Source organism: Tiliqua scincoides, chromosome 5 (genome assembly GCF_035046505.1).
Source record: "Tiliqua scincoides isolate rTilSci1 chromosome 5, rTilSci1.hap2, whole genome shotgun sequence".
Lineage (NCBI taxonomy): Eukaryota > Metazoa > Chordata > Lepidosauria > Squamata > Scincidae > Tiliqua > Tiliqua scincoides.
Window position 1 is genome coordinate 111,905,107 of NC_089825.1, and position 14,315 is coordinate 111,919,421.

At 46.0% G+C, this 14,315-nt stretch overlaps 1 protein-coding gene across 1 annotated transcript in view; it reads left to right on the plus strand.

The window, feature by feature from the left end:
- Nucleotides 1-14,315, plus strand: part of LOC136653183 (uncharacterized) — a 124,895-nt gene that overhangs the window by 58,375 nt on the left and 52,205 nt on the right. Inside the window, 5 exon segments of the mRNA XM_066630092.1 lie at nucleotides 992-1,327; nucleotides 2,575-2,910; nucleotides 4,937-5,272; nucleotides 7,827-8,162; nucleotides 10,236-10,571. Coding sequence (XP_066486189.1) covers nucleotides 992-1,327; nucleotides 2,575-2,910; nucleotides 4,937-5,272; nucleotides 7,827-8,162; nucleotides 10,236-10,571 — 1,680 coding nt within the window.

Consider the following 14,315-nt stretch of genomic DNA (forward strand, 5'->3'; position numbering starts at 1 on the left):
CGCTGCCTCCTGCCTTGCTGATCTGGGGTGTCTCCTCCCTCCCTGTCGGTCTGTGCTCAGTGCTCTTTCTGAGAGTAGAATCAGGAGTCGTGATGTGAACAGGGTTTCGTGGCTGGGGTTCATAAGGAACCAATCAGCTCTTTCTGCACTGCTCCCCTCACTCGAAGAACAGCAGAGCTTTGTTTGCAGATGGGATGCAGACATAAGGGGAATGTTAAATGAGAAATCCAGCATGCACACACACCATGCTGGCAGCTCCTTTTTTTTCACAGAGCTGCCCCTGATTCATTTGCCAAAAGGGTTCTGACTCCAATCAAATGGACGAGTTCCCATGGTTGCCCATTAAGAGTCATGAATGGGTGGAGTCAAAGGAGATGGGCCAGGGCTAGACTCCAGTCAAGCTGTGGTCGATTAGCACATCCCTGCCATGTTCTGCCTGTTGGATGCAACATTATAATGTAAAAAGTAGCAGATTCATCTTTGATAATGTAATCGCTAGTACTGCCTTTCATACCAGCACCTTTACACTGCTTGCTCTGTGTATGTATGATTCATTACTCCTGTAAGAGTGGCAGGGATAATGCATAGTGTTCTCTTGCATCAACCATGTGGTGCATAGTTGATGCAAAAAGAAACAATGAGAAGATGGAACATTTTTTTTCTGAAAAAAAAGCAGAACTAACCTTTATACCTGCATTTCAAGTGGTGACAATCCAAGTGCTTGTTCTGTGTCCGTCTGTGTGTTCTTGATAATATTCATGGTGACAAATGAAGCGTGAACAGAACGGTGAGAAGTGGTGGAACAAGCAATATGGTGTTCTCAGATGTTAAAGCACAGCAGAAACACAGGGAGGAAGGCAGCCCTTAAAACAGCAGACTTGCACCCCAGCATTGTCAGAAGGTCTCCTGAATTTTTGTTGAAATTTCATTAAAGCTGGTTTGTCCCCATATAGCATGTATTGATACACTTCCTGAAATACGATTTCCCTAGGTGCAACTTCAGAGTCAGATGCTTCATTTCAGATCAGGCTCATGAGTGGTCCAAATAACTGCAGTGGAAGAGTTGAAGTGTTCCATGATGGCCAGTGGGGCACCGTTTGTGATGATCAATGGGACATGAAGGAAGCCAGAGTTGTATGCCAGCAGACGGGTTGTGGAGCAGCAAAAGCAGCCCCAGTTGGAGCCCACTTTGGAAGAGGAGATGGTCCCATCTGGCTGGATGATGTCCACTGCACAGGGTCAGAATCAACCCTCAGCCAATGTCTAGCAAAACCTTGGGGATCAAATAACTGCAACCATGGAGAAGATGCTGGCGTTGTCTGCTCAGGTAGGTTGATGATGTTATACAGTAGAAGCTGATTATTTCACCTAATAGACCTCAGTGGCTGATATTTCTTCTGCATGTTCCTTTCTGAAAATGCAATAATCGACTTTTAATACTACAGTTCAGCTAAGACAGTTACAGTCCTTTTTCTACTTGAGAGTGTGGCCTGCATTTCATTGTTCTAGTTCCAGTGGCGGGATGGTGCAGTTTGACCCAGGGAGTTGCTCCTCCTCTGCCTTGCTTCTTGACAGAGATAGGAGCATACTCCAGAGGTCACGGCATCACTGAGGCTTCTCGAAGGAAGCTCCCCCTGATGGGTGTGGAAGGCAAAAGGTGCCACCTTTGCCCACCAACAATCAAAGTATAATTCAAGTGCAGAGCACTGAATGGGGATCATGTATCCTGTGGATACAGCTCCCCACACCTTCTATTATGGCACCAGTGATCGTGGAAGCTAGCCAAGAGTGTTGCATTTCCACTCTGTCACCTCAGGGCCCTGGACCCCACCTATACATGGGGAAATCATTACAAGCACCTCCAACATTGGGGGCATCTAGGGGTTCCCAGTGCCACTGCAACACAGCCCCAAAGTAAGGGCACAAAGATTCCCTTGCCTTGCCTTGACTTTTTTTTTTTAATTTTATTCTATTACATAAACAGAACAAAACACAAACACAAAAAAGAGAGTGTATTACATTGATACATGCTTATGAGTTACTTAAAAAAAGGGGAAAAAATTTATACATATACACGACCAGAGTATCTGCATATCAACAGTTCTTGCAGCTCATGTTATTATATCTAGGAATGGCCTCCAGATATCTTCAAATATATCCATACGCCTTGCCTTGTCTTGAGCAGGCCTCCATGATTGAACCTCATTGCCGAATGCAATTGATGCCCCGTTGGCACATCAGCATCAGTGCTGGAAAGTTGGATAGGACTGAGCCCTAGGTAGGATGGAAGGATGCAGTGCTGCCAAGCATGCCTGGAGTGTGTGTGTCTGTGTGGGAAGTTAAGCACACCATGCACAGGAAGTGCAAGACTTTCTCTGAATGCATACTATTCCTATCTCTGTGCTAGTGCCAGATTAACACACCAGTATGACATCAGTAGAACAAAATTTGATCTCTAATTTTCATTCCAGATTGTTCTTCCACATGCACTTGCTTACTAAACATTCTTTTCTTTTTTAATTCTAATTTAATTTTAATTTAATTCTAATTTAATTCTAATTTAATTTTACATAGGTGAAACTTCAGAGTCAGGCACTGTGCTTGAGATCAGACTAGTGAACAGTTCAAGTAACTGCAGTGGGAGAGTTGAGCTGTTCCATAATGGCCAGTGGGGCACAGTTTGTGATGATAAATGGGATATGCAGGAAGCCAGTGTTGTGTGCCGGGAGATGGGTTGTGGAACAGCAACAGCAGCCCCAGTTGGAGCCCACTTTGGAGAAGGATCTGGTCCCATCTGGCGGGATGAGGTCCAATGCATAGGGACAGAAACATCTCTCAGTCTGTGTCCAGCAAGACCTTGGGGAGCAAATGACTGCAATCACAGAGAAGATGCTGGCGTTGTCTGCTCAGGTAAGTACTTGAATTTCTAGAGGCGGATTGAGATTTCTTCACCAGATAAATGTCCCATATTCAGTTCTTCAGGAATTTTTCTCATGCTTGTTGTATAGGAGATGCAAGACGATAGAAGGAAAAGATGAAACATTCCTTTCTGTAAACAAAAGAGTTGAGAAATAAGTTTGCATTTTACACTGGGACTTAGAGGATGTGTTGCAGTGAGCTAGCAGCCCAATGCTCAGCGTGACTATCTCCCAAGGCCAGACCGCAGTACTCCCGGGAATGAAGACGACACACGGCAGATGTCCTCCACCAAATGTCCTTTACTATGTACAGTATATACAGATCAAGGCAGACTTGTTAAGCAAACAGTTAAGCACGCGAGTCACGAAACACACTGATGTAGCCTTCGGCACAAAATCCACTCTGCATCTTCCACACGGGAGCTTGCCCTGGCTGGAGTATATACTCGCTTCTGGCTGATGAGCCATTATCAGAGCGAGCCATTATCTGCTGATGTGCTGAGTCATTGTGGGGTGACATACCAGGTGACAGTCCCTGCTGCCTTGGTGTTGCATCAGCCACTCCCATGATGCTATGCTCAGTCAGGCCAAGACATCAGGGCCTGGTTCTATCCAGCCTGCAAATTACCAGCAGGCCTGGGGATGCTATCTTAACAGGATGCTTTCTCTGTGGATGGCTGTTTGTAGGTTCAGTAACCCCCTTTTCCCCCTTATCATTGAACTCTGACTTAACTGCTTCAGGACTCCAAGGTCCAAGGGCTGGCTCCAACACATTCTTTAGATGGAGACTGCAGTTCTAGCCACACTTACCTGGAGTAGGCTTCACTGACTATAATGGGACTTACTTCTGAGTAGACATGCAGCTGATTGGTCTCTACTTCTACTAACCCACAAGGAGATCAGTGTCCTTGCATGATTTTCTGAAATGGGTATGTTATAAGCTAGGGGTCATATTTCTTTCAAACTTGTGGTGCCTGGTTGATGCAAGAGGCAACAAAATTGAAGATGGAGCATTCCCTCCTGGTAACAGCACAGCTAGTCTTTGACTGCTTTTCACTCTGGGAGTGTGAGAGTGCTCTGTGTGCATGTTTTTGTATGTATGGAAATGTGCTTTGCTGTTTTTAGTAGCAGTAGCAGGAGAGGTGCATGCTGCATGAGGGAGTAGTTCGGTCTGTGTGCCTGAAATCTCATCTAGGCAAGATGTGGGCCCCAGTAGATCACTTTATCAATGAGGTTCCTCTTTGGCTGCTCATACTAGCCAATGTATAGCATTTGACGAATCACTGCCATCCATCATTATTATTATGGGAAAAATTTTGGCCAGATAAGCACTCCCTGACTGCCAGTATCCCTTGTAAGGCTACCCAGCCCCAATGACCCTCAGAATGTCTCTTTATTGTGGCACTAGTGGGATAGGTTAGCCGAGAAAACACACCTGCTCTCTGCCCAGTAGTCAACTACATATGAAAACATCTTTTATTGACTGTGCCTCATTTGACATCTGGGTACCTGTTCCTATTGGACAATGACCATTGTGGGAGGAGACATCTCTACCTATCACATGCTATTGTTACGCTTGGAGTGTGAGTGTGGAAACCCAATGCATTAAAGGTGGCCCAGTACCAGTCTAGGTTCTACACACCATTCTTAGATCGATGGCATTACACAGTGTTTCGGCACTGCAATGCTTCTGTGTCGCTGTCAAGAATTACCTCTGTACAACAGAAGGTGGCAGAAAATGCAAGAGCCCTGATTTAGAAGATGTGAGCCACAAGTCCTAGGATATAACCACCAACTAGATATTTTGGAGCAAAGCAGGACCCAGAAGACCTTCCAGGTTGCAGGCCTGATCCTTCAAGAGTCCTACAGGCATATGTGGAGCAGGTTGGCACTGAGTTGGTAGGCCTCCCAAACTGAAAACTCTGCTTTATATGAATTGTGTTTCAGCTTTTTTTGCTTTCATCCAATCTTTCACTTGCTGGCCAGTTTTCTGAAATTTGGTCACCCTATTTGATCAGGTGCGACGCTGGAACCAGAAAGTGCAGTGCAGATCAGGCTGGTGAACAGCTCAAGTAACTGCAGTGGGAGAGTGGAAGTGTTCCATAAAGGCCAATGGGGCACCATATGTGATGACAACTGGGACATCAAGGAAGCCAGAGTTGTATGTCAGCAAATGGGTTGTGAAGAAGCAAGAGCAGCTCCAGTTCGAGCCTACTTTGGAAGAGGAACTGGTACCATTTGGTTGGATGATGTCCAATGCACAGGTTCAGAATCAGACCTCAGCCAATGTCCAGCAAGTCCTTGGGGTGTGAATGATTGCAATCATGGAGAAGATGCTGGTGTTATCTGCTCTGGTACGTTGACTAGTGAATAGAGGTTGACTGACATACCTGATTAATTTCTTATCATCATATGCCCTCTGAGCCTACATCCCCATGTCGTGCCTAGTGGATGCAAAAATATGCAAATAATGGCCTAATCCTAAAGGACGTGTCCACTGACGGAACAAGTGTTCCCACCAGCACAGACTGCCTTATGTCAGTCTTAAAACAGTCTCTGGCAGTGCGTGAAGCTGTGTGCTTCCAGAGATTTGGAGGGGGTGTTGCAGTTGCCTCACATATGGTGACAGCTCAAGATTGGCCCACTGTCCCAGGTAAGGTGGTCAAGGAGGCCAGATGGGACAGGGAGGAGAGAATGAGGGGAGAGGGAGGTTGGAACTGGATGGTGACAGGGCCAGGAGGAGGGTGGATTGGTTCCAGGAAGGAGGAGGGCAGCACAGAGCACAGAATCCAATCCTCCTTCCTGGATCTGACCCTGTGGCCCGTCCATACGAACCTGAATCAGCAATTTCAGTTACCACTGCGTAAGGGTACAAATGTTCCCTTACCCATAGGAGACATCCATGACTGCCCCCTGCCACCATTTGATGCAGTACAAGGCTCTTTAGGGTAGCTACGTGAGCTGGAAGGGGAAGAATAGGATAAGGCTGTAAAACATGGAACATTCCTTTCTCAAGATCGAGAACCAAACTTAACAATATTTCGCAGTTGAACTTGTATAGTATGTATGTATGTATGATATGTATATGGGAGCAGCGTATCATGGGTGTCTCAGCGAGGGAGTTTGTTTCAGAGCCTTCAGGAAAGAGGATCCAGCATTGTTCTCACCACTCACAGCTCCATGGTGTTACAAAGTGGTTCAGCATGGGTCCTGTTCATTTATCACCGGACATGCTTTTGACATCTGTATGATGTGCGTACCTTGAATATTTGTTGCGTGTGGAGGGACTAATAGTGCAGCGCCATGGAGTGGCATGTAATAATACAATAATGAACAGGGGGCGCTCACTACGAAAAGCAAAGTAATATGTCTAGGAATCACTCACATACCTAGAATGGAAGCCTAAGCAGTTCCTAAGTAGAAAGTGGAAAAAAGAGGAAATCTTTTCAAAGTGAAAAGAAGTGCGTAATGGTGCAAATAGAGGAGGAGAAAAGAAGAAGGAGCAGTATGTATGGAAATCAGGAGGGCAGGGCCTAGGAGAGGGGGGCAAAGAGGGTAATTTGTACCCAGGCCCAGCGTCAAAAAGGGGCCCTGAGAGCCAAAGGAGGGGGCCCAGAAATTTCCTGGGATCTTACTTTTCTCCAGTCTGTTCAGACTTGTTGCCTTCATGGGATGCTGGGGACACTATCACAAGCATGCAGCTGCAGTTACTGGCAAACCATATACAGGTTGAGCCTCATTATTCGCGTGGGTTCCATTCCAAGCACTCACATGGATGGCAAAAAACACACTATAGCAAATCAATTAAAAAAACAAAGTTTCTTTGCTCCAGAGATTTAAAAACAGCCATGCTGACCTTTAGGATGTAAGATAAGAGTCATTAAAAGTCATCAATCCTCCTCCAATCACAAAGGTGGTTCACTCAGCCCCTCCCTTCACCAATGCAAAGTGATCACCTTTCTTTCCAGTGCTAAGGGGGAAGGGAGGGGTCTGCTGGGGAGAGAAGGACTGATGGATAGCCAGCCAGCTGCCCCCCCCCCTCTCATAATAAGGAGGCTATTGTTAAATGACTGTTCAGTTTTTAAAACTGATTTTAAAGGGATGCATTTTTCCCCTTCTCCAGGGATCAGCACATTCCTTCTCATTTGCAGTGGCCATTCGTGTTGAGTCAGATCCGTGTGTAAAAAATCCGTGTATAAATAGGCTGGACCTGCATGCTTAGGAGTGTGTTTGGTTCTCCATATTACTGTATCTATCTGGCGATGCCACATGGGTGGGTAGACCAGGGCTCAGAAGACTTTTCCAGCTGTCTCCACCCTCCCCCCATCCTGTTTTGCCCGTCCCTGCCCCCATTCTGTTTGCCCATCACCACCCTCCCCCGCTCTGTTTCACCCCTCTCCCTTTGCAAAGGGGCCCCAAAGAAATCTTGTACCTCCTGATAAAATTCTTCTCAGAGGCCCTGCAGGAGGGTTATCCTGGGAAATTGAGGGTTCCCAAAAGCTAACTAGCAAAAATGAAGCTTGGATGAGGAGAAGCTCATGAAGTCTAATGCCTGTCAGTCAGAACACAAAAGGCTGTATTTTGTACCAGAGGTAGTTTCTCAAGGGTCTTCAAGGGTAGCCCCCCCCCATGTCCAGATCCACCTGATACAGGAGAATCTGCGTAAGCTGGATGAAAGGACACTGACTAGAGGTACCATATAGACATTGAGAGCAAAGCTAGATATAATTAGTCCTCCAAAGCTGCAAACCTGATCCATCTAGGGCAGTATAACCACATTCACATCAAGCTGACTGGCAGTAGACCTGATCAGGAAAACTCTTGTCTCATTTGAATTGCATCCCAGCTTCTTGATCCATGTCCAGCTGTTCACTTGTGAACATATTCTTTGAAATTTGGTTTCCCTAGGCATGGCATCAGAATTAGTACCTACAGTGCAGCTCAGGCTGGTGAATGGTCTAAGCAACTGCAGTGGGAGAGTTGAAGTGTTCCATAACGGCCAGTGGGGCACCATTTGTGATGATAACTGGGACATCAAGGATGCCAGAATTGTGTGCCAAGAGACAGGTTGTGGAGATGCAAAAACAGCCGTGGTTGGAGCCCAGTTTGGAAGAGGATCTGGTCCCATCTGGCTGAATGATGTCCAATGCACAGGGACAGAATCAACTCTCAGTCAATGCCCAGCAAAACCTTGGGGAGCAAATAACTGCAATCATGGAAAAGATGCTGGTGCTATCTGCTCTGGTAGGTTAATAATTGTAGAAAGGGTGACTGACATTTTGACATATACATTTTATGGTCAATTATTCTTCAGAAATTTCACCATCATGTGGTACATTGTTGAAGCAGTGAGATACAAAGAATGGATGAATTTTGTTTCTGAAAATGGTAGGTTGCATTTCACATTGAGACCATAACAATGCATGTTCCTTGTACATGTGATGTTAATGCGCATGTGTGTGTGTGTGTGTGTGTGTGTGTGTGTGTGTGTGTGTGTGTGGAGGGTATGCTGCCCTCCTTCCCCTTTATCCCATGTCTTTCAACCCTGAACTAGGAAGTCCAAGAACAACCATTAACCCGCTCTGATTAATTCTACTATTCCTCAAAGAGATGAGTGTCTTCACGTGAGTTGTTCATAAGGTATGATGGGAGCCAGGTCAGTCTTCTGAACCCTCACCCTATGTACCACAGATGGGCAACTTGAGTCACCAAAAACACATTTTTGGTGATTTGTGTGGACTCAAGTTCTGCATGTTTTGGAACCAGAAGTGACTTGGGAGGAAATGGGGATTCCACTCCCCTTGGTGTCTATGTGTGTGCGCTTGCTTACATTTTTTTTTTTTTTTTTTTTTTTTTTGCCTTCTGCAACACCCTGAAGTACTTTGTGGGAGATCCCTGAATCTCAGGAGATTGCCTGAGAGCAAGAGAGAGGAGAGTAGTTTGGCTCCAGGAGGCAGGGGAGGAGGGAGGAAAGGAGGCTTAATTTTCATTTTTGGAGCTGCACATGGCTGGGACACAAGGATGAATGAGAAGAGGGTGGTGCAGCCAGGACAGGGGGGAATGGACTTTCTTGCCCATCTAAAAAGGAGCGGACAATCCATTGGCTGAGCAGATGGCCATATATTTTTCGGTGGACGTGGGAGGGAAGAAAGAGGAGCCCAATGGAATGGAGGGAGTTCTTGCTGCCTGGGTACAAGCCCAGGGAAGGGCAAAGGCTATGTTGCAATGAATACTCCACTCACCAGTATCATCCACAATCACCTATGAGGAAGCCCCATTGACAGCAGTGAGACTTCTAAGTACAGCTGCAAAGGATTGGGTCATAAGCCTGCCAGCTGCTGTGGATGACGCATCTGCCTGCCCACCCACCACTTCTGTCCCCTTACTTGTGCTGCCCGTCCCCTCCGGCCTTGCTGAGCTGGGGCACTTCCTCTCTCCGTGCCTCCCTCCCTGCTCCCTATAGGTTCATTAGTGCTTGGTGCTCGTTCTGAGGGCAGAATTGGAGTCATGATGTGAACAGGGGTTCGTGGCTGGGGTGCATAAGGAACCGATCGGTGCTTTCGCTCACTTGAAGCACAGCTTTGTTTACAGAGCTGCCTCTTATTCATTTGCTGAAAAGATTCTGACTCCAATCAAATGGAGTCCCAAAAATGCTCTGGACGAATCCCCATGGTCTCCCATTGAGACTTGTGCACAAGTTAAGTTAAAAGGGGACAGGGCTAAACTCAAGTCTATCTGCGGTGGATTGGCACATCCCTGCTACGTTCTGCCTGTTAGATGCAAATGTATAATGTAAAAAGTAGAAGATTCATCTTAGATAATGAAGTAGCTAGTAGTGCCTTTCATACCATGATTTATTACTCCAGTAAAGGTGGCAGGGATAGTGCATGTCCTCTAAGAGAATTGAGAAGATGCTGGTGCTCTCTTGCATCAACCACGTGGTGCATCGTTGATGTGAACAGAAACAAAAGAAGGATAGAACATTTGTTTCTGAAAATAGTACAACTGTTTTCACCTGCATTTTCTGCTGTTACAATCCAAGTGCTTGTTCTATGTGTATGTGTGTGTTCCTGATAACGTCCATGGTGACAAATGAAGCATCAACAGAACCTCAAAAGGAACAAGCAATATGGCATTCTTACCAGATGTTAAAGGACAGCAGAAGCACAAAGAGGGAAGGAGCAGGATGTCACCTCAGGATTGTCAGTAGGCCTCCTGATGTGGGAACTGCTGTTGTGTCTGAATTTCATTGCAGCTTGTCTGCCGCCATCCAACCCTTCATGTATTGACCCACTCCCTGAAATATGATTTCCCTAGGTGCGACTTCAGAGTCAGGTGCTTCATTTCAGATCAGGCTCGTGAGTGGTCCAAATAACTGCAGCGGGAGAGTTGAAGTATTCCACAACAGCCAGTGGGGCACCATTTGTGATGATCACTGGGACATGAAGGAAGCCAGAGTTGTATGCCAGCAGATGGGTTGTGGAGCAGCAGGAGCAGCCCCAGTTGGAGCCCACTTTGGAAGAGGAGATGGTCCCATCTGGCTGGATGATGTCCACTGCAAAGGGTCAGAATCAAGCCTCAGCCAATGTCTAGCAAGACCTTGGGGATCAAACAACTGCAACCATGGAGAAGATGCTGGCGTTGTCTGCTCAGGTGGGTTGATGATGTTATACAGTAGAAGCTGATTGAGATTATTTCACCTAATATATGTCAGTGGCTGATATTTCTTCTGAAAGCTCCTCCACCATTGGAGCCTGGTGATTACAAAAGTATGGAGCCAACAGTGGAACATTCCTCTCTGAAAATGGAGTAATCAACTTTTAATACTATATTTCGCTAAGTCCTTTTGTCTACTTGAGATAATAGCTTTATTAAGAGCTTATAAATATATAAATAAATAACTTATTAAAAACGTATTAACAAACAAACAAATAAATAAGAAGTTAAGTTAGTTAACCCTAAAAATGCATTGAACCAGGGAAGCAAAGAAGATAAGAGTACAGCTAGGCTGCACTCCTATCCACACTTTCCTGGGAACAAGCTCCATAGAACACAATGCAATTTACTTCTAAATAGACATGCATAGGATTGCACAATTATTTAGCAATGTCCAATTGTACAACAGGGATTATCTCTCTGTTATCACCACCACAACAGATTTTGGTGCCTCACGGTGCCTTACAGTCATATACCTTCTTAAAAATGATATCTGAACTGGTCCTAAGACATATCCAATAAGATGGGAAATGAAGGATCTTGAAATAAACATATGGTCTGTATTCCATGATCAAATCCAAATTTGAGCAAAAGCAAGCAACTCGTTATTCTGTAGGGCTCTGAAATATAGTACAGAGTCATGTATTCCAGAAAGAAAAGAAAGGAACTCTGACAACAAAAAACAAGCACCATACATAAGCACCATATAGATCAAAAGTATTAATAAGCTGAGTAGCAGAAACCGCAAGACTCATTTTGAAAGCAGTTATTTTCTTTTCTCCCATGAACCCCCTTTTCTGAGAAGGAAGGGACTTTGCTGAGCAAAGAAGCCCTTGACTGCCCTCCCACAGAGAGTGGCTGTGGGGCTCCTTTACTTCAGGAGAGAATAAGGCAAAACTTGTGGTCCTACTTGCTCCTCTGGTTGCTTGCAAAGGGCTTAGAAAGTTTACTCAGCTCCCTCCAGTAGGCAAGGAAGAAGGGGGTGGATGCTTGTTCACAAGGCATTGTGATCCCTCAGAGAAATATTTTTCTGTCTTGGAAGCATCCTAATGCAGGGGAAGGGAGTCATAGGTGCCAGGAGTGAGGCAAAAAGACACTCTGTTCATGCCTAGAGGAACAGCTTGCATTTTGATTTTGCACATTCTGCTGAAGACTGAGGCAGTCCTATCCACACTTACCTGGGAGTAGGCCCCACTGACTATAATGGGACTTACTTCTGAGTAGACATGCATAGGATTGGGCTCTAAGTCACTGGGTGATTGCATAGCTGAGTTAGAAAGTCAGTCAAGAAAAATCTAGGCATGCATTCTAATTTACACATAGTGACCTTAAGCAGCCTGGGAATCATTCAGTTGGTCAATCAGTGGGTCTGCAAAGGATCTCCCAGCAACCCCCTGTTAGGTGGAACAAGTAGCCTCTTTCTGCCTATCCCCCCCACCACCACTAATGCAACAGCTGTTCATCAGTAGTTGGGGAGTAATTAATAATCCAGGAGTGTGGGCAGCTTAGCTCATGATTGGCATGATCTAGTCTTCATCATCCTGCAACCCAGTTCTGTTGAGAGCAAACAGAGAGTTCTGCCGTTGCTTTTAAATGGATTGTGTCCTAAACTTGAAGGGAAGTGCAATTTTGCACACAGCAGGATAAGAAAAAAATTCTCCAGGAGGAGAAGCAGCATGACTCAAGGTGGGGGGGGGGCACCTTGGCTTCTTCTCATTGATTGTGTGTGTTTGAGAGAAGTACTGTGTGGGGCAAGCAAGCAAAGCAGGAGAGAGATAGAACAAAGAATTGCTGGTGGGGAGAGAGGCCAGAAGGCAAAAATATGGGAAGGGGAGGGGAGAGCTGAACCTGTCCTGAACAAAGCACTACTATAGCATCAAAGTTCTTTTGAACTTTTGGGTGCAGCCCGCACAGTGGCGTCACTAGGATTCGTGTCACCCGGTGCGGGAGGCCTGCGTGTCACCTCATGTAGTGGGCGTGGCAACACCCCAGGTGGTGAGTGTGGTGATGTGCCATTGCCCCGCCCCACTGGTTTTTTGGCTGTACCTTTTGTTAGAACACAGATATTTCAATGTGGTTTGTTTCATTGCATTCTGCAAGAAATTACACATTGATTGATATATAACATGATGGTATTATTCCTCCAAATTCTGATTTTAGCGATTTTGAAAACTTGTAGAGTCACACACACACACACACACCCCTCTGTGTCAACTTACTAACAACTTACTGCAGCAGTTCTCAAACTTTTAGCACTGGGACACACTTTTTATTAGAATGACAATCTATCCAGGACCCACTAAAAGTGATGTCATGGCCAGAAGTGACATCATCAAGCAAATTAAAATAAATAATTATAAATAATTAAATTAAAATAAAAGAAATAATTAAATAAGGGAGAGCCAGCCCTGTTCCACCAAGTGAATCTACTCTGAAGTAAGTCCTATTGTGGTCAATGGGGCTTACTCTCAGGAAAGTGTGGGTAGGATTGCAGCCTCTGAGCCCAATCCTATGCATGTCTACTCAGAAGTAAGTCCCATAGTGGTCAATGGAGCTTACTCTGTTGTCTGCCTGCAGTAACAACCCCCCAAAAAGAACCAGTGAGATTTCCAGCCCTCCCCGGTGCCCAGTTTAAAGTTCTTCTATTTCAGGCATATCAAGATAAAGACCCACCTGGCTTTACAAGTGCAAAACAGAAAACATGCCCTTACCAGCTCAAGCCTCTTTTTTGTCCTTCTTAGTGGGAGGGGGGGAAGCTGCCTTCTGGTGCATTTGTTGCACTCCAGCTCCATCGGATTGGGACCATTCTGGTGTCCTCACATTCCCTTTGCCTGGCCTGACCACCAGCCAAGGCATGCTTGCCTACTCACAAGTAAATGCGACCATGAGGCTGCTCCGCTTTCCATAGGGCTCAATAGGCTCGCAGCTGGGAGGGGGGACCTCCTTCTCGGGTGTTTTGGGGGCTGCATTCATTGGATCAGGAACATTCTGATGTGCTTGGAGCCCTCTCAGCCTGCCCTTTCCGACGGACTAAGGCATGTTTGCCTACTCGTGAGTAAACGTGACCACGTGGCTTTGATTCAGGCTCAATAAACTCACAGCTGGGAGGGAGGGACATTCTCTGGTGTTTTTTGGAGGCTGTATTCTTTGGATCAGGACCATTCTGGTGTCGTTGGATTCCTCTCAGCCTGCTCTTTCCGCTAGACTAGGCAAGTACACCTTCTCATGAGTAAACGCGAGATATGGCTCACTTTCACTTTCCATAGGGATCAATTCATTTTTTCTTTACGGTTTTTTAACCATAACTTTTGAAGGAAAGGAGCAATTTCACTCCTGTGTTTTGCATTGCATTCCGCTGGACATTCCGCATCCAACGGTTTAAGGCATGACGGGGTAGCTTCCTAAAGCCACAATTTTAGTCCGTCACCCCCCGCTGGCGCGTCACCCCCTAGTGACTCCAATGAGCCCACACCATGTGCTGCTGGAGGTCCAACTACCTGGGCTGAATGAAGCTGAAAGGGGAAGAGGCGCTCTGGAGCCAGGCAAGTCATGCGTGCTGCCTTTAGCTTCCTACAAGGGCTTGCTCACGCTAGGCAGCCACTGAAGCCGGCTTGGAGCCTTGCTGCCTGGAAGTCAATGCTATCTTGCAAATGATCTGCCAGCCTAGTGCAGGACCTGTAA